Consider the following 20,547-nt stretch of genomic DNA (forward strand, 5'->3'; position numbering starts at 1 on the left):
GCAGAAGAAGGATGGATGGAAGGTATTGACAGGAGAAAAAGGATTTTCTCAGGCCCCTCACCTTCTTGGGGGAAGGACTGGTGGAGTCAGTGCCGTCAGCCTGCCTCACTCTTGCTGATCCGGAAATTTCAGATTATCTGTTTAAAGGTCACATTCCTGTGAGGGGTTGGCACTGAAATTAAGTCTTGGTTTGTTTGGGGTGTGTGTGTGTGTGTGTGTGCGCGCGCGCACATGTGCAAATGGCTCCATTTGGGAACTATTGCTTTTTTTTTTTTTAATGCCCCCATTTGGGGGAAGAGAGAAAACAGGAAAATGCATGAGCTAATTTCAGATCCTGCCAAGAGCTGTGAAGGGAGTTGAGAAGGAATGAGTGATTGGAGGGGTGGGCATGAGATGAGGGTGGCCACAGAAGTCCTAACGTTGGATCTGAGACCTGACTGGTGTGGAGAATTGAGAATGGAGGGGAGCGGAGAGTGAGCTTGGCAAGGGGAGGGCACAGGAGGTGGGCCAGTGTCCCTGGAGTAGGGTAGGGAGCGGAAGGCAAGGCGAGGCTGACAGTCTGAGGGTTGCTCCTGCCAGGTCATATGGACGTCATTGTGAAATGGCTAGATGCCACTGCGGAATTTGAAGGAGGAGAGAATTGAGATCTGATTCCTGTTTTAAAAGTCTCAAAGGTGGAGTGTGTCATTCAAACTCTCCAATGGCGTCCACTTATTGATTTACTTTTTACAGATTTTAAGGTATTTTGGCCGCAAGGTGCAGCTGTGGGATCTCAGTCCCTGACCAGGGATCAAACCTGGGCCACAGCAGTGACAGCACCGAATCCTAACCATTAGTCCACCTGGGAACACCCAACACCTGCCGATTTTAGAACGGCATTCAGTCTCACACAAACTTGTGCCCAAATGCTCACGGCAGTGTTATTCTACAATAGACAAAAGTGATGGGCACAAAAAACGTTGCCTGCTGTGAACGGAAAATATTGCCTGCCAGCTCTAAGAGTTTACAGTAGCCAAGACAGGGAGACAATCTGAATGTCCATCAGCAGATGAGTGGATAAAGAAAATGTGGTACATATACACAATGGAATATTATTCAGCTGTAAAAAAAGAATGAAATAAGGTCATTTATAGCTACGTGGATGGACATGTATCATATTAACTGAAATAAATCAAAGAAAGGCAAATACCCTGTGATATCAGTTACATATGTGAAATCTAAAATATTAAACAAATGAACGTATCTACAAAACAGCAGGAGATGCAGACATAACAACAGACTGATGGTTGCCAAGGGGGAGGAGAGCAGGGGACGGAAGGATTGGGAGTTTGGAATTAGTAGATGCAAACTATTAATATTATATGTAGGATGGATAAGCAACAGATTCTTACTGTAGAGCACAGGGAGCTATATTCTATGTCCTATGGTAAACCATAATGGAAAAGAATGTGAAAAGAACATATGTCTGTATCAATGTAGCCTTGCGGTATAGTCACTTTGCTGTATAGCAGAAACTAGCACAAAATTGTAAAGATGGTCAACACCCCCGCCACACACTCCCCCATCACCTCCCACAACCCCCCACCACACACACACCCTTCCGCCACACACACCACACACACAAACTGCCCCCTCAACACGGCTTTCTGTAGCATGCCCTACATCTTCATTCATTATATTTTTACTTTAATTAATGACTTTAGGTGTGGGTACTGTTGTCACGGAACAAAATTCAGAAGTGAGAACCCCTGCACAGCCTTCCCCAAGAGCAGCCCTGCTGCACATTCCAGGGGGCTGAGGGATCATCTAAGCAGTGACTGTGTGCGTGTTTCCTCTGTCTTGACTTAAATATTAGGGCACAGTACACAATATTCTCTACCTTTTTTGGGGGGTAATAACTTGGAGATATTTCCATATCACAACATAAAAAGACTCGCTCACTTTTTATTGTGGTAAAATATTCCCTGGTGGCTCAAGACGGTAAAGAATCCACCTGCAATGCAGGAGACTCAGTTTCAATCCCTGGGTTGGGAAGATCCCCTGGAGAAGGGAATGGCAGCCCACTGCAGTATCCTTGCATGAGAAATCCCGTGGATGAAGGAGAGTGGTGGGCTACAGTCCATGGTCTCACAGAGTCAGACAGGACTGAGCAATTAACACACTTACATTACATAAAACTTACCATCTTAGCTATCTTTAAGTGCACAGTTCAGAGGATTGTTACCAAACTTGGGTCTACCCTCCTACAAGCAGTAAAGCCAATCTACTGACATCAACTGAGTTTCAGTGGAGGAAAATGCAGTGTGTATTGCAGATGCCAAGCAAGGAGTCCAAGCAGCTCATGCTCAAAATGCCTGAACTCCCAAAGGCTTTCAGGAAACAGTCTTTAAAGACAGGATGAGTGAGAGGGGTTGTGGGCTGTGTGTTCAGCTCACGGCCACTCCTCTGATTGGCTGGTGGTGAGGTAATCAGGAGTCAACATCTTCAACCTTCTAGTTCTAACTGGTCTGGGGTCCAAGCACTTGTGGGCAGCACAGAGTTAACTTCTTCCTGGTGAGGGTTTCAGCATTGGCACAGCAGCTCAAAGGACATGGCTCAGAATATTATCTATAGCCCTCGGGAGGAACTAAAGTTTCCTTGACTTTGCTTAAAGGCCAAACTATTATTACTTTGTCTTGCTTAACCATTTTCCTTTCTTTCTGCCTATTCTCACTCCTCTGACTAAATTCACTCTTTAGAGCTCGGGGAAAGCCTCGGAGGCTAATGTTTTTCTGCAGACAAGGAGGACGGTGCGGGTGGGGTGGGGTGTTTGTCCCAGGAAGGCCCCACAGTGTCCTGCTTCATTACAATATTCAGCTCATTCACACTGCTGTACAACCATCCATCTCCAGAATTTCCCATCATCCCCAGGGAAAACTCTGTCCCTATTAAACACTCATGGCCATTCCGCTCCCTCGGCCCCTTTCTGTCTCTTTAAATCCGACTCCCCCAGGGACCTCATGCAAATGGTCATACAGTATCTGTCCATTCGCGTCGGGCTTGCGTCACAGAGCATCATGTCCTCAGGATTCATCCACATTGTAGCAGATGTCGGAACGTCTTTCCTTTTGTTATATGCCACACGTGCTTATTTGTTCCCCTAGTAGCGTATTTACTTATTAATTTTTACACCTTTTATTTTGTGTCGGAGTGTACCGATTAACAGTGTTGTGAGAGTTTCAGGTGAATAGCTTGAAGGGATTCAGCCGTACATATTATATAAGTATCTGTTCGTCCTTCTTGAGGCTGAGAAGCTTTCCAGTGGATGGATGGTTGCACTTCGCTTATCTGTCCTCCGCTTATGGACACCTGGCTTGCCTCCACCTTTTCACTTCGTGCGTGTTCTGCTGGTGGTGTGGGTGTGCCTATTTCCTCATTTTTCAGAATGTCCCAGACGGAGGAACTCAGTGCACCTACCCTCCTGCGGGTGCCTTTATCCAGTGTCCATTTCTGTTGTCACAAACACAGCTGGACCAGGTAATCTGGGGCCCGGGCTGCTCAACACCTGTGAAACCTGCCTTCCCCCGGGTGAAATGGCTGCATCAGACGGGAGGTCTGTGGTTCTGTAAACTTTGAGCTCTTTCCATCTGGCAGCTGTTGTAAGCTGGTTTCAGATGTGTCAAATCTTGAGTGATGGTGTGAAGGTTGTGGGTATATTTATTTATTTCTAATTTCTGGAAATTCTGAAAACCAATTTTTATTTTATTAAACAAATTTTATTGGAGTATAGTTGATTCATAGCGTTGTGTTAGTTTCAGGTGTGCAGCAAAGTGAATCAGCTATACATATGCCTGTACACATATTCACTCGTTTTTAGATTCTTTTCCATTTTGGTCTTTGGAGTATTGAGTAGAGTTTGCTGTGTTATGCAGTAGGTCTTTATTTGTCATTTATTTCATGTGTAGCAGTGTGTGTATGTCAGTGGTTGTGGGTGTATCTACCAGGCAGCAGTCAGGAACAGACGTTGTCAAATTCAGGTTTTTGCTGCAGCAGGGCTGCGCGTTTGACGGGAAGGGAGTGGAAACACCCAGCTGGCTGAGGCAGTGGACACGAGGGGGCGCTATTCTCCCGCGTTTAGGCAGAGAGAAGGCTCCGCCCAGTTCTCTGCTCCTGCGGCTGCGCAGATGGTCATTCAGTCAGGCAGTTCAGTCGTTCATTCCCGTCTGTCATTTTGCAACCTCATGGACAGCAGCACGCCAGGCTTCCCTGTCCATCACCAACTCCCGGAGCTTGCTTAAACTCATGTCCATCGAGTCGCTGATGCCATCCAACTATCTCATCCTCTGTCGTCCCATTTTCATCCTGCCTTCAATCTTTCCCAGCATCAGGGTCTTTTCCAATGAGTCAGTTCTTCCCATCAGGTGACCAAAGTATTGGAGCTTCAGCTTCAGCATCAGTCCTTCCAAACAAAATTCAGGACTGATTTCATTTAGGATGGACTGGTTTGATCTCCTTGCAGTCCAAGGGACTCTCAAAAGTCTTCTCCAGCACCACAGTTCAAAAGCATCAATTCTTCGGTGCTTAGCTTTCTTTATAGTCCAACTTTCATATCCATACATAACTACAGGAAAAACCATAGTTTTGACTAGACAGACCTTTGTGGGCAAAGTGATGTCTCTGCTTTTTAATATGCTGTTTATGCTGGTCATAGCTTTTCTTTCAAGGATCAAACATCTTTAAATTTCATGGCTGCAGTTTCCATCTGCAGTGATTTTCAAGCCCAAGAAAATAAAGTCTCTCACTGTTTCCATTGTTTACCCATCTGTTTGCCATGAAGTGATGACACTGGATGCCATGACCTTAGTTTTTTCAATGTAGAGTTTTGAGCCAGTTTTTTCACTTTCCTCTTTCACTTTCATCAAGAGGCTCTTTAGTTCCTCTTCAGTTTCTGCCATTAGGGTGTATCATCTACACATCTGAGGTTGTTGATATTTCTTCTGGCAATCTTGATTCCAGCTTGTGCTTCATCCAGCCTGACATTTCACATGATGTATTATGCATAGAAGTTAAATAAGCAGGGTAACAGTATACAGCCTTGACATATTTCTTACCCAATTTGGAAGCAGTCTGTTGTTCCATGTCCAGTTCTAACTGTTGCTTCCTCACCTGCATACAGATTTCTCAGGAGGCAGGTAAGGTCGTCCAGTATTCCCATCTCTTGAAGAATTTACCACAGTTTGTTGTGATCCACACAGTCAAAGACTTTGGTATAGTCAATAAAGCAGAAATGTATGTTTTTCTGGAACTCTCTTGCTTTTTCGATGATCCAACGGATATTGGCAATTTGATCTCTGGTTCCTCTGCCTTTTCCAAATCCAGCTTAAACATCTGGAAGTTCATGGTTCACGTCCTATTGAAGCCTGGCTTGGAGAATTTTGAGCATTACTTTACTAGCATGTGAGATGAGTGCAATTGTGCAGTAGTTTGAACATTCTTTGGCATTGCCTTTCTTTGGGATTGGAATGAAAACTGACCTTTTCCAGTCCTGTGCCCACTGCTGAATTCTCCAAATTTGCTGGCATATTGAGTGTAGCACTTTCACAGCATCCTCTTTCAGGATTTGAAATAGCTCAACTGGAATTCCATCACCTCCACTAGCTTTGTTCATAGTGATGCTCCCTAAGGTCCACTTGACTTCGGACTCCAGGTTGTTTGGCTCTAGGTGAGTGGTCACAGCATCGTGGTTATCTGGGTCATGAAGACCTTTTTTGTATAGTTCTTCTGTGTATTCTTGCCACCTCTTCTTAATATCTTCTGCTTCTGTTAGGTCCATACCATTTCTGTCCTTTATTGAGCCCATCTTTGCATGAAATATTCCCTTGATATGTCTAATTTTCTTGAAGAGATCTCTAGTCTTTCCCATTCTATTATTTTCATCTATTTCTTTGCACTCATCACTGAGGAAGGCTTTCTCATCTCTCCTTACTATTCTTTGGCACTCTGCATTCAGATGGGTATATCTGTCCTTTTCTCCTTTGGCTTTAGCTTCTCTTCTTTTCTCAGCTATTTGTAAGGCCTCCTCAGATAATCATTTTGCCTTTCTGCATTTCTTCTTCTTGGGGATGGTTTTGATCACCGCCTCCTCTACAATGTTATGAACCTCTGGCCATAGTTCTTCAGGCACTCTATCAGATCTAGTCCCTTAAATCTATTTCTCACTTCCACTGTAGAATTGTAAGGGATTTGATTTAGGTCATATCGGAGTGGTCTAGCGGTTTCCCCTACTTTCTCCAATTTAAGTCTGAATTTGGCAATAAGGAGTTCATGATCTGAGCCACAGTCAGCACCCAGTCTTGTTTTTGCTGACTCTATAGAGCTTCTCCATTTTTGGCTGCAAAGAATATAATCAGTCTGATTTTGGTATTGACCATCTGGTGATGTCCATATGTAGAGTCATCTCTTGTGTGGTTGGAAGAGGGTGTTTGGAAGAGCTGGTGTGTTCTCTTGACAAAACTCTTAGTCTTTGCCCTGCTTCATTTTGTCTTCCAAGACCAAAATTGCCTGTTACTCCAGGTATCTCTTGACTTCCTACTTTTGCATTCCAGTCCCCTATGATGAAAATGACATATTTTGGTGTTAGTTCTAAAAGGTCCTCATAGAACCATTCAGCTTCAGCTTCTTTGACATTAGTGGTTGGGGCATAAACTTGGATTACTGAATGGTTTGCCTTGGAAATAAACAGAGATCATTCTGTCACTTTTGAGATTGCACCCAGGTACTGCATTTCAGACTCTTTTGTTGACTATAAGGGTTACTCCATTTCTTCTAAGGAATTCTTGCCCACAGTAGTAGATATAACGGTTATCTGAATTAAATTTGCCCATTCCGGTCCATTTTAGTTTAGTGATTCCTAAAATGTCGATGCTCACTCTTGCCATCTCCTGTTTGACCACTTCTAATTTGCCATGATTCATGGACCTAACATTCCAGGTTCCTACACAATATTTTTATTTACAGCATTGGACTTTACTTCCATTGCCAGTCACATCCACAACTGTACATTGTTTTTGCTTTGACTCTGTCTCTTCATTCTTTCTGGAGTTATTTCTCCACACTTCTCCAGTAGCAAATTGGGCATTTACTGACCTGGGGAGTTCATCTTTCAGTGTCCTATCTTTTTGCCTTTTCATACTGTTCATGGGGTTCTCAAGGCAAGGATACTGAAGTAGTTTGCCATTCCCTTCTCCAAGCAACAGTTAATACTGGACATGGAACAACGGACTGGTTCCAAACTGGGAAAGGAGTATGTCAAGTCTGTATATTGTCAACCTGTTTATTTAATTTCTATGCAGAGTATATCATGCGAGATGCCAGACTGGATGATGCACAGGCTGAAATCAAGGTTGCCAGGAGAAATATCAATCACCTCAGATACGCAGATGACACTACCCTTATGTCCGAAAGCCAAGAGGAACTAAAGAGCTTTTTGAGGAAAGTGAAAGAGGAGAGTGAAACAGTAAGATTAAAACTCAACATTCAAGAAACTAAGATCATGGCATCCAGTCCCATTACTTCATGGCAAATAGATGGGGAAACAGTGGAAACAGTAAGAGACTTTATTTTCTTGGGCTCCAAAATCACTGCAGATGGTGATTGCAGCCATGAAATTTAAAGATGCTTGCTCCTTGGAAGAAAAGCTATGACCAATCTAGACAACATATTAAAAAGACATCACTTTGCTCACAAAGGTCAGTCTAGTAAAAACTATGGTTTTTCCCGTAGCCGTGTATAGATGTGAGAGTTGGACCATAAAGAAAGCTGAGCACTGAAGAACTTGATGCTTTTGAACTGTGGTGTTGGAGAAGACTCTTGAGAGTCCCTTGGACTGCAAGGAGATCAAACCAGTCCATCCTAAATGAAATCAGTCCTGAATTTTGTTTGGAAGGACTGATGCTGAAGCTGAAGCTTGAATATGTTGGCCACCTGAGGGAAAGAACTGACTCATTGGAAAAAACCCTGATGCTGGGAAAGATTGAAGGCAGGAGGAGAAGGGGACGACAGAGGATGAGATAGTTGGATGGCATCACTGACTCGTTGGATATGAGTTTGAACAAGCTCTGGGAGTTGGTGATGGACAGGGAAGCCTGGTGTGCCGCAGTCCATGGGGTTGCAAAGAGTCAGACATGACAGAGCGACTGAACTGAACTGAACCCATAAGTGTGGAATCTAGAAAAATAGTATAGATGAACTTATTTGCAAAACAGAAATAGAGACACAGATATAGAGAACAGATATATAGATACCAAGAGGGAAAGTGAAGCATGGGATGAAATGGGGGATTGGGATTGACGTATATACACTCTATGTGTAACATACATAACTAATGAGATCCTGCTGTGTAACAGAAGGAATTCTACTCAGCGTTCTGTGGTGAGCTAAACAGGAAGGAAATTCTAGGAAGACGGGGATATATGTATACATACAGCTGATTCACTTTGCTGTACAGCAGAAACTAACACAACAGTGTTAGTAAAGCAACTACTTTCCATTTATTGGAATATAGAGGAAAAAAGAGAAGTAGTGACCCATGTAAGGGTGGAATGACAGGCGGTCTGGGCTTTGCTTGAAAATACTTCAGGAAAGAAAAAAGAAGATGAAGCAAGTGGGACCAAACTCACCATCGTTGCTGAGTCTGGTTGATAAGTACCTGGGGTCGTTGTACCATTTTTTTTCAACATTTTAGATGTATGAAAACATTTGTAACAAAAAATAAACTAAATTTGAAAGCACTTTACTCTCATGACAAAAATTATTGAAAATGCGAAGTGTTGTGGGCAAAAGCGTATGTACTGCCAGGGCCGAGCACGACCTGCAAGGGGTGGTGCAGGATGGTCAGACTTGCCCTCCCCTCCCTGGGCTGCAGGGGTGGGCAGGCGGCTGCCTCTGCAGCCCATCGGCCTCACGGAGAGTCAGGGCGAGTGAGGGCCCAGCCCACTGACCCCCAGCAGCGCCTGTTGGCCTGCACGGGGCACATCTGTGGGTGAGCCCCGCTGGGTCCTGGAGTGGAAAATCGGGGTGCCCGGGGATTTGTGAACACGCCTGCAAACTGCTGACGTCCGGGAATGCTGTGGATAAAGCAAATACCAGCCTTTGTGTGGGAAGGGCTGACATTCAGCTGGGGCAGCGGGATGCAAAACTGCTGAGAGCAGGCTTAAGCGCTGCAGAAACAATGCCCGGGATCACCCTCAAGGCCCCACTTCCTGCCGACGCAGGGCTTTGCCAGGGTCCGACCCCAAACTCCTGACAGGTCCCGATTTGTTCAGATGTTAGAGAGATGATGTTGGGGACTGGGGCTCATGCTCCCCCAAACACACACACTACACACACACCCCCCAGACACGGGCACCCCCTTGTACAGACACACACACACAGACACAAGCACACACACACACAGACACACATACATACACACAGAGATACACACGAACACATATACAAAAAGACATACGTACAAGCACTTGCATGGACACGCAGACGCACATACCCTACATGTGCATCCCCCCACATAGAAACACACAGACATATATGCACGCACACACATAGAAAACAGACACATCATGCAAGCACCCCCCATACAGACACACACACACATACAGGCACACACACAGGCACCCCCTCAGCAGACACACACAGAGGCATACCCTCAGGAGCCTGAGGACCTCAGCTTCCTGCCTGCCCCACCCTGGCCCTCCATGAGCCTGGTCCTTCCTTTCCGAGGGGGGGCTCCAGGGCCAGCCCTGGCCCAGGAAGCAGACAGGCACACCCGTGCATGGCATCTGCTCCCTTATCGGTACTGGGGGTGGCCTTGGGGTTGGCTCTGCGGCCTTGCAGCCTCCATGGCTGGGCTGGGTGGGAAGACCTTTGTTGGGGTCTGAGGAGAGGCCAGAGGGCCAGGGGCCTAGGAACACAGCTGTCTGGTCACTAGGGATTTGCACAGATCAGGGTCCCGGCTGGGATGGCCTGGCTGAGCGCTCAGCTCAAGGGCAGGGGTCCCTGTACAGGCCTGCGGGGGTGTCTTTGCGACAGAGAGCAAGGTGGCTGTGCCCCCAGGACACCTCCTCGCTGTGTGTCCTCAGCCTGGCGGCCCCGCCGGTCTCAGGAGAACGTTGCTGGGGTGTTGTGGCTCCACTTCTCTTGGGTACCGCTTTGTGGTCGGTGCCCAGGACCCCGATACACAGCCCAATGAACAGAACGGGGAAGACTCACCCTTCCTCTGAGGCAGCCAAGACTAAACAGTGTTCGGTAGGATGACGGGCTTTCCCCCAACTTTTAGATTATTGGATTTGTCCAAATTCTGAACAAGGGCAATGGACCACTATATAATAAAAATGCCATTTAAAATAGAAAGAACATCACAGGGTTCATTGGCCCTCTTCTAAAAACTTAGTTCATGCAGACCTTCTTGAAAAAGCACCTCCTGTCAATGGTCTGTTTTTGTTCCTGGGAGTAATAAAAGGACAGTGTTGGGGGGCTGCATCCCCCAGGGTCGTCCATGAGGCTGTGTGGTCCTCAGAGCTCAAGCCTGACCACTAAGGGCTGAGGGGCAGGAGCCGCTGCCCTGGGTGGGTTTCCCAGGGGCCGTGTCACTGTGTGGCACATGCAGGGTGGCACCTCACACTTGCAACGTCTTGGCGTGGATACTTGGAGCATCATCTCCCGCCGGGGTTCCCAAGGCTGCTGGTGACCAGGCAGGTTACAGCTTGGGACTCCCAAAGGTAGGGCCGGGGTCCCGGCCAAAAGGCTCCACTCAAGGCCTTTCTGAGAACTCCTGAGGGGACACATGTAGGGTGGACTTCGGGTCTTCCCCAGAAAGCTGCGGGGCCCATGCCACTCTTGTCAAGCCGCAGAAGGCCCCTGGGTTGCCAGTAGGGTGCCCGGAGGAGCCCAGGCCAGTGGCGTGCCTGCGCATTTAACCCCGGGAGCCACTGTGGGACCCTCCCTTGTTCATAGAGCACAGTTATTCCCAGTGTAATCAGAGAATAATCATGGGTAAGCATGAGTTTCCTGATTTGTTTTTTTAAAACAAACAATTAACCATAAAATAGAATATATTTCAATCTTAAATCAGTGTCCAAAACTGTTTGCACTGAAGCACCAAATGTGCTCCATTTCACAGCTTTTTAAACATGCAGTAAATATGCCAAGGCACTCCCCGGTGGCTCAGTGGTAAAGAACCCACCTGCCAAGCAGGAGACATAGGTTTGATCCTTGGGTCTGGAAGATTCCCTGGAGAAGGAAATGGCAACCCACTCCAGTATTCTTGCCTGGGAAATCTATGGACAGAGGAGCCTGATGGGCTACAGTCCCTGGGGTCGCAAGAGAGTTGGACATGACTTAGTGACTAAAAATAGCAACAAAAGTGCTGAGAAGTCACGCAGAATGGCAGAGCGAGGGTGCTGAGGCTTTACACGGGCTGTCACTGCCGATCTACAAATCCCGTGTTTAAGCACAGAAATAAGTCCCATCACAGAGGCCAGAGGTTGAGAACTGCCCTGGGAGCCTTAATGGTTCCTGACCTTGGAAACTGGCTGCAGAACAGAAACACGGAGTGGAATCTGCCAGCTTTGGGCTAGCCATGTCACTGAGGGTCCTCCAGGCGATCACCACTTCCAAATGTTTGCATGCTCAGTCGATCAGTCGTGTCTGACTCTTTGTGACTCCATGGACTGCAGCCCCACCAGTCTCCTCTGTCCATGGGATTCTCCAGGCAAGAATACTGGAGTGGGTTGCCATGCCCTCCTCCAGGGGATCTTCCCGACCCAGGGATCTAACCTGCATCTCTTAGGTCTCTTGCATTGGCACACGGGTTCTTTACCATTAGTACCACCTGGGAAGCCCCAGCAAATGTTTAGAGCTGACTCATTGGAAAAGACTCTGATGCTGGGAGGGATCGAGGGCGGGAGGAGCAGGGGACGACAGAGGATGAGATGGCTGGATGGCATCACGGACTCGATGGACATGAGTTTCAGTGAACTCCGGGAGTTGGTGATGGACAGGGAGGCCTGGTGTGCTGCAGTTCATGGGGTCACAAAGAGTCGGACACGACTGAGCGACTGAACTGAACTGACTGAAGATAAAAGAACTCTTCAGATGTGAAGCTTACACACAGGCAGGCCCTCTGTGTATTTGTGGATTCCATGTTTGAGGACCGGTCCCCCGTGTTAGGTGCTCAGGCTGCCACAATGCAGAGCCATACATGGATGGTTGCATGGCAGGAATGATTTCTCAGTCTGCGTGCTGGCAGCCACAGCTAGGTGCCGCAGGGCTGGACCCCCTGAGGCTCCCCGCTGGCGTGGAGAGGCTATCTCCTGCTGTGTCTTCACAGCGTGTTTCACGTGTTTCTGGACCGCTGGTGTCTTCCCCTTGTAAGGACACCAGCCTAGGGGATGAGGTCCTCCCCGGTGTGTGTCTGTGTCCTTGTCCCTCTTTTCACGAGGACAGCGGTGTATCAGGCCAGGATGCACCCTCAGGCTGAGCTATCTTAGCTTGATCACCCATTTAAAGGACCTGTCTGCAAATAAGTTCACATTCTAAGTGCTGGGGGTTGGGACCTCAACACAGGAATTTGGGGGGATGCAAGTCAGTCTGTATCATCTACTCTCTGACATTTATTTTTGACCCCGAATCAATTCTCATGGCCCTTTTCACAGTCACTCACTGAGCAGAGCAGACGAGGTGGAGAATCTGAGTGGCCGGACACACATGTCCTCAGCCGAGGGCGACGGGGCACCTCCGCCTGCTTGTTTCAGCTTGTGCTGCAAACCAGCCTCCTTTCCAGGCCAGCTGAGTGCCAGGTCTTTCACATCTTTGTGCTTTTTCCCGGTGATTTTGCTTTTCTCATGGCTCAAGCACAGTGGGAATGCTGTCTTGGGTCCCAAGTTCAGGAGGCTGGGCTGTGACCTCTGGAGAAAGTAGGGTGTCACAGAGGAGCTTGGTTACAGGAGTGAGTTATGGGGCTGCAGGCGGGAGCTCAGGGTTAGTGAATCAACAACACACATGAAATCAGCTGTCTTTACTTAGAAACACACACCAAGCAAGCTCAAGTATTGATTGGCTGATAAAACTGTTGTGGCCAGAGGCTGGCAGAACCCTGACCCTGTGCTTCCCTGGGAGCCACGGCTCACTAGCTGCTAATTTGTCTTTCACAGCAACTTTATAGGATGTTCCTACCGCCAATAAATAGACCAACTACATTTTTTTTTCCTTAAGATTTTCTTTTTTTTTTGACTCGGACCATTTTTAAAGTCTTTACTGAATTTGTTACAATGTTGTTTCTGTTTTAGGTTTTGTTGTTTGGCCCAGAGGTATGTGTGATCTTAGCTTCCTGTGTGCGTGCTAACTTACTTAGCTCCCCACATGTGTGCCAAGTTACTTCAGTCATGTCCAACTCTGCGATCCCATGAACCAGGCGCCTCTGTCCATAGGATTCCGCAGGCAAGAATACTGGAGAGGACTGCCATGCCCTCTTCCAGGGGATCGTCTCAACCCAGGAATCGAACACACATCTCTTGTGTCATCGGCAGGTGGGTGCTTTACCTCTAGTGCCCCCTGGGAAGCCGCTTCAGTTCCCTGACTAGGGATGAAATCTGCACCCCTTGCATCGGAAGATGAAGTCGTAAACACGGGACCACCAGGGAAGTCCCAAGAACCAACTAGATTATTAGGTAGATTAACAGAAGAGGAGGTGTATTTTGCACCTGCATAATTAGAATGGATTTTAGGTGGTTTGTTATTGTTTTAATAAATCTCTGTGCACACACACAGCGCAACCCTTAGCACACAGCTGTGAATTCAAGGAGGAGCCCAGACCTGGATGAAAAGGGTCTTGTTTTCCCAGAATCCAGGGTGGGAGGGGCTGTGTGTGAGAGGCCAAGTGTGAGCAGGAAAAGCTGCACAGGCGAGCTGGAAACATTGGTGCCCATTGCCTTCATCCGCCATCCTTCATCTATCCCCGGGTCCACTTTGCAGAGCCAGGCTGGGCCACCTGCTGCACCATGTGTGACCCACAGTTTTGGCCAATAGGTGAGGCTGGCAAACCGGAGAGGAAGTTGTTAAGGCCTGAGATGTAAGTCGACATGAACTTACATCTGAGTGTGGTGGTGTCTCTGAGTGACATGAGCTTGTATTGGCCGTGATTGGCAGGACTTTCCTGAGCTGAGGGTCCCTGCAATGGATGCCCCAAGGAAGAGTCACAGCTCTCTCCAACCGTCGCTGCAGTGGGGGGATCCCAGAACCCGAGACTGTGTCACCTTATGTGGCAAGCAGGGAAATAAGGTTCCATAAAGAGCAGACTGTAAGAGAGGGGATGATCCCCAGGAGGGACCAGCCCTGCTGACTTGGATCTGAGCCCAGTGAGACGCAGGTGGGCTTCTGGTCTCCAACCCACAAGGTGGTACGTTTATGCTGTTTCAGCCACCAAGTCCGCGGTCTTTTCACGGTTATCATACTCCAACTGTCCAAAAAACCTTTGTTGTGGAATAATCCTTTTTAGTAGTTATAGCAGCTGCTGGAAACTGATATGGTGCTGTCGTCTTGGCCTTGAATGGTCCCAAGGGCTCTGCAAGAAGGCCTCTGTGAGAAGTGGCAGGCTTCCCTGATGGCTCAGCAGGTGAAGAATCTGCCTGCGACGCAGGAGACGTGGGAGATGAGGGTTCGATCCCTGAGTCGGGAAGATCCCTTTGAGGCGGAAATGGCAACCCACTCCAGTATTCTTGCCTGGAGAATCCCATGGACAGAGGAGCCTGGCAGGCTGCAGTCCAAAGGGTCACAACAGAGTTGGACGTGACTGAATGATTAAGTATACAAGAAGCTGCATGAGGACCCGAAGATGTGCCGGGTGGGTAAGTCTTGCCGCCTGGACGATGCATGAGAAAGCTAGCTGGGGTGGGAATGGCCTCTATTGTGCTGTGGGTGGGGAGGGGATGGTGCATTAGTGTAGGGCTCCCAGAGGCCAGGCTACTGAGAAGTATGAAAGTCTTAAAGCCAGGGGTGTCCTGACTGTGGTGGGTCTCCCTGGAATGCCTTCTGGGCCGCAGGTGGACAAGTAGACCAGTCACACACCTGGCACAGGGCAGGGCACCTGCTTGAAGGACCCTGGCTCTGTTTGTTCCCAGGCCTTGAGGTTTGCAGGGACGGTGTCCAGAGGAGACTCCTGCACACGCGGTTTCTGTTTGCCAAAGCAAACCTGCCTCCCCTCCTGGATGCAGACAGACGCCATGACAGGCCTCCCTGGTGCTGGAGTCACAGGCTCTTTTTAGCTTCTGAGCTGCACTTTTTGTCCTTTGCAAGGTTTTTACAAGTACGCATCATTTTTGTAATCACCAAGATGTAAGGGAGGTAATTCTGTCCTAAAGAAATGCAACCAATCCTGGTGGCTGTGGGGCTGGGAGACCCCTTGGGTGCCTGTTTGCTCATCTGTGAAGCAGGGGTATGAGCTCCCACTCAGGGGGCAGCCGTGGGATCACAGGGGACCATGTGTGCAGAGGGGGCACTGTCCCTGGCACACAGATCCTTCCCTGGGGAAGGGAGAGGACAGTCTTCCCTGTACACCTGGGAAAGCATGGGGGACACAGAGTCACCCACAGAGAAGCTCCCTGGGGGCCCCGTCCTCCTGGTGTAGGGAGCTCCAGCTGGTCAGTGCTGCAGCCAGGGCTGGGAGAGGTGGGCGCGCAGCCTGGCCGGCCCACGATTCTGCTGACTGGGCGGCCTGCCTCCTGAGCTCGCGCTTTCCAGACAAATCCCTCTAATGCCTCCTTTCTGCCCTGGCGTATATAGGCAGGGCCTGCATCCCAGTTCCTCAGTGCGCTGCCCACAGGCCCTGCTCTGACCATCTCTTCGCCCCGGGTGCCCACAGAGCCGCTGCCCACCATGGATATCGCCATTCAGCACCCCTGGTTCAAACGCACCCTGGGCCCCTTCTACCCCAGCCGGCTGTTCGACCAGTTCTTCGGCGAGGGCCTCTTCGAGTACGACCTGCTGCCCTTCCTGTCCTCCACCATCAGCCCCTACTACCGCCAGTCCCTCTTCCGCACCGTGCTGGACTCCGGCATCTCTGAGGTGAGACCATGGGCACGCTGTTCCCTGCTGCGGCCATGGGGTGGGCAGGATAGGAGACAGGGGCTTCTGAGAGCTGCCGGGGGCACCCTTGCTCCAAGTGCTCCCATTGTGTCTCGTGAAGCGGGTGGTGAGGGCCGCGGGGCCACTTTCCCTTCTCGCCCCATCTCGTCCCCCCGGACGCAGAGGCCAGGCAGGCCGTTCCCCCAGCAGAGTCTCCGTGCCTCTGGGGTGGTGGGAAGAGGAGCCCACCCACTGTTTATGCCTCCTGCCCTCCACTCATGACCTGTATGTGGTTGGTGAGGTCCCCACCATCACCTGGGGTCTCCGAGAACAGCGCCACTGGGGCATGGGTGATGGAGGGCCAAGCTTCGTGCTCCAAGGCTGCACTTGCTCTCTGGCTGGATACCCGGGGTGGACTGTGCTGCCCGAGTTCGGGTTGGAGGCCTTCTGTCTGAAACCGTCTGCAGCCAGAGCTGCAGAGTTTGCCTAGCCATCCAAGGCCAGGCCCCCGAGGGCAGACAAGGAGGCCCACGGGCCTTCCCTCCACAGGGTCCAGCTCTCTGGGGGTGCAGGGTCTCACCACTGCCTAAAACACAGAGACCTGCCCTGAGCTGGTGCAAGGCTGAGCACTCCGAGGAGTGAAGGGGGAGTATGTGAGGAGCTGGGTGGTCTGTTCAGACCACTGGGAACATCTGTCCATGTGCAGAGACAGGGCCCCAGGCTGTTGATGGAGAGGCGGGCAAGGGCCAATTGCTTGGTCTCACCGGCCATCTGAACAAACCATAACCAGTGACAACCATAACCGGCTAGTCAACCAACCCATAACCTTCCAATAAGCCAGCAACTAAGCCATAACCAACCCTACAACCATAACCCACCAATCTACAACAGGCTACTCAACCCCTCACCAGTCAGGCAGAGAGCAGACCTCCGAGGTTCTGGTTGTCGGCCGAGTGTCCACTCGCTCCTGAGTCCCGGGTGCCCCTGTCTCCGGGCACTCGGAGGGAGCAGTCAGAGCCCTGATGGTACTTTCTGTTCCGATAACCCGGGACCGAGCCCTGGCCGCCCAGCTCCGGCCGCTCCAGCCAGCCCCCGTCCCTGAGCCGCAGCTCCGCGGGACCCACACAGGTGCTTGGTTTCAGGTCCGATCCGACCGGGACAAGTTTGTCATCTTCCTGGATGTGAAGCACTTCTCTCCCGAGGACCTGACGGTGAAGGTGCAGGAGGACTTCGTGGAGATCCACGGCAAGCACAACGAGCGGCAGGTGAGCCTGGGACCGGCCGCAGCCTCCGCTGAGAGGCAGGACCGCGGCCCCCAGATCGTGGCCAACCCCGGTGACTGGGAGGCCGCTCCTGAGCCCTGCGCAGGCCGGGGCAGCGTGGCACCTGAAAGGATCCCCACTCGGGCACTGCTTGGCATCCCTAGCTATGTCCAGACACCTGGGTGACGGGGTGGGATTAGGAAAGACCCAGGAGACGCTGCACTGAGGGGCGAGCTCCTAGCCAGGCAGGCTTCCACACCAGTCTCACTTGGGGGGATGGTGCAGCCAACGACTCCCATCGAGCCCAGGTGCCTGGTGCCCGTTGTCTTGGGGGCAGGGGCAGGGGCACAGCCTGGCTCGAGGACCCCAGCTAGGACAGGTCAGAGACCAGGGCTTCTCCAGTGGTGGGGGAGCTGGACTTGGGGGACAGACCCCACCCATCTGCTGTCCTTCCCTCCTGGGGCCCTAGAGACAAGCCCGGGCACTCCCCGGGGGTTCCGAGTCTACACCTGGAGGGCCTGGAAGCCGGGCCAGGGCATCAGGAGATGAGAGTGTCTGGGTGTGGCTTTCCATTTAGACGGATGGCAGAGACCTGAGCCTAAACGGTCTTGGGGCCACAGGTGAAGGGGAAGTTGGACTTGAGGGTGGGGCCAGGGCAGGACCATTCACGAGATGCTGGAATGAAATTAGTGAGGAGCCAAGGGCCCTGGGCAGGCCCAGATCTCACGCAGGGAGGCAGGGAGGTCCAGGGCTCTGGACACGGCCCAGCACCCGCCGCCCACTGCCCGGGAGAGCGTCGTGGGTTTGACCTTGTGCGGCCTGGGCCTCCTCCACGGGGGCCAGGGGCCGCCAGCGGCTGCAGTGCCTCTGACCGTGCCCTCCCCGTCCCCAGGATGACCATGGCTACATCTCCCGCGAGTTCCACCGCCGCTACCGCCTGCCTTCCAATGTGGACCAGTCCGCACTCTCCTGCTCCCTGTCCGCTGATGGCATGCTGACCTTCTCTGGCCCCAAGATCCCATCTGGCGTGGACGCCGGCCACAGCGAGCGGGCCATCCCCGTGTCCCGGGAGGAGAAGCCCAGCTCTGCGCCCTCGTCCTAAGCTCGGCCTTGGCCTCGGCTGCCACCCGCTGCGGCCCCCGTACCCATCCATCTGGGGGACCCTAGAAAGTGGGGCATCCATCTCCCTCTGCTTCCCCCCTTTCCAGTTCCTTTTCCTCTTCTCCGAGGGCTTGAGGGTTTGAGAGAGTAGCCGGGAGGGCCCAGGGCCCCAGCCTGTGGTGCAAAGACCTCAGAGTGACCCGGGTCCCAACACCAGCCCCTCGGGGGAAGTGACCACTGTCGCAGTTTCTGCCTCGGAGGTCAAAGAGCATCCCTCTCTGAGCCATCTCTGGGTGGCCTCTGGTCTCCAGGCCCACCCAGGTGGTCTCGGCCCTGGGTGGCAGGCGCCCTCATGAGATCCGTCTGGTGGGGGCTCCCCTGCGCCTGGCCTCTCAGACCCCCTTCCCTCAACCCTCCTCTCTGTAGTGCCGCTCTTGGGGCATCTGGTCGCCCATGAGAAGGCAGCCCGTGGCAGTCAATAAAGAGCAGGTGACGCAAGCAACTTGCGGTGTGGTGGCTGTGCTGTCTGTTGGGGTGTTGGGGAGCAATGGAGAAGGCGAGGGGGGACGTGTCGTTGGGTTGGGAGGCGAGGGGAGGGGGGTGGGTCCACCTGTCCCTGTTCAACCCTGGTCTGAGTGACCAGGTAGGTCATCCCCAGCTCCCAGACCAGTGCCCACCTCGACCTCTGCTGTGTAGGAAGGCAGGGTCTCCTCCCAGGGTTGGAAGGAGGCGGGGCAGGGGACATGGGAGGGAGAGCATCTGAGCTCCCCTCTCTAACCTGCATGCAAACTGGGTTGCCAAGTGGGGCCTCATCATCCTGTCCAGGCTCCCTTGGGGTTTCGCTCCCTAAGGGAAGAGGGCAGGTGGTCAGAAGTGTCCGTTCTCCTAGGCACCACACCCTGGGCATCTGTGTGGGAGGTGTGCCCTTCGCTCTGCCACTCCCTTCCTGGAGCAGTCACGGGGCCCTCGGGGGGCTTCTGGTGACCAGGGCTGAGTGTCCCTCACCCAAAGAGGTGGCTTTCTCCCTGTCTGCCCAGACTCCCCTGAGACAGGAGGAGACTAGGAGGCAAGCAGCCTCCACTGGAGCCGGCAGGGGACTCAGCCAGGGGCCCTGCCAGCAGCACGGTGACCATGGAGAGAGCAGTGGGGCTAGATGTGGCTTCTGGGAGCAGAAAGCAGGCAGACGCCCGGGTCGGAGGTGTCCCTGTCCTGGGGAGCAGAGGCTGGGGGCCCTGGGCAGCCTGATGGGGTTAGTGGGATGGTCCTTAGGGCAGTGTCCATGTTCTTCCTCCTGGAGAAATGGCACCAAGAGGGGAGGACACGTGGGAGAACTTCCAGAAGTGACCGCGCTCAACACAGGGAAACAGCTGGTGTTCAGGGATTTTAGTGGAAAGCAGTGAAACACACACACACACGCGCGCGTGCACAATGCACGCACGCACACACACGCATGCACATGTGCACACACGCACACACATACATGCACACACACACGCATGCCCTTGTGGCCTGGCATTTCTCTAGGTCTGGTCCCCGTCTACAGAAGGGTCCTCCCTCTGCGGGAGTTCCTCCAGGCTCCTTCCCACCCCTACCTGCCCCGTTCCTTCCAATAGGAAGCCCCCTGTCACCACCCTGCCTTTTCACCCACATCTGTGGAGAAGGGGGCACCCTGTGTAACTGGCGCAAATGACCACTGCCCTTGGGGTCTGGGGAGGGTATCTTTGGAGGTGGCGAGTATTTAGGAAAATCAGAGTCTCTGAGGCTCCCTGCTCCTCTCGGGTCCCCCCAGAAGGCACCTCTCTTTGTGCACACTGGCGTCTCTCTGCTCGGGTCTGGGGAGCCTGGGTCTGTGGGTCTGGCAGCAGCTGGGACAGAGCTGTCACTGAAGGCCGCTGCTCTTGTGTTCACTGTGGTTCCTTCCCAGCCTGGTCACGGGCTGAGCTGTGAGCCTCCAGTCTCCATCCTGAAGTCCTCACACCAGCATCTCAGAAGGTGACTGTTCTGGAGATCTCCTTGTTGTTCAGTTGCTCAGCTGTGTCCGACTCTTTGCCACGCTATGGACTGTAGCCTGCCAGGGCCCTCTCCATGG

At 51.7% G+C, this 20,547-nt stretch overlaps 1 protein-coding gene across 1 annotated transcript; it reads left to right on the forward strand.

The window, feature by feature from the left end:
* Window positions 1–15,854: 15,854 nt before the first annotated feature.
* On the forward strand, window positions 15,855–18,960 carry CRYAA (crystallin alpha A). The gene is made up of 3 exons (XM_027547115.1): window positions 15,855–16,095; window positions 17,238–17,360; window positions 18,250–18,960. Exons 1-3 carry the CDS (start codon window positions 15,907–15,909, stop codon window positions 18,457–18,459), a joined length of 522 nt encoding a protein of 173 aa, XP_027402916.1. The 5' UTR covers window positions 15,855–15,906; the 3' UTR covers window positions 18,460–18,960.
* Window positions 18,961–20,547: the final 1,587 nt, after the last annotated feature.

The sequence above is a fragment of the Bos indicus x Bos taurus genome, chromosome 1 (assembly GCF_003369695.1).
Source record: "Bos indicus x Bos taurus breed Angus x Brahman F1 hybrid chromosome 1, Bos_hybrid_MaternalHap_v2.0, whole genome shotgun sequence".
Classification (NCBI taxonomy): domain Eukaryota; kingdom Metazoa; phylum Chordata; class Mammalia; order Artiodactyla; family Bovidae; genus Bos; species Bos indicus x Bos taurus.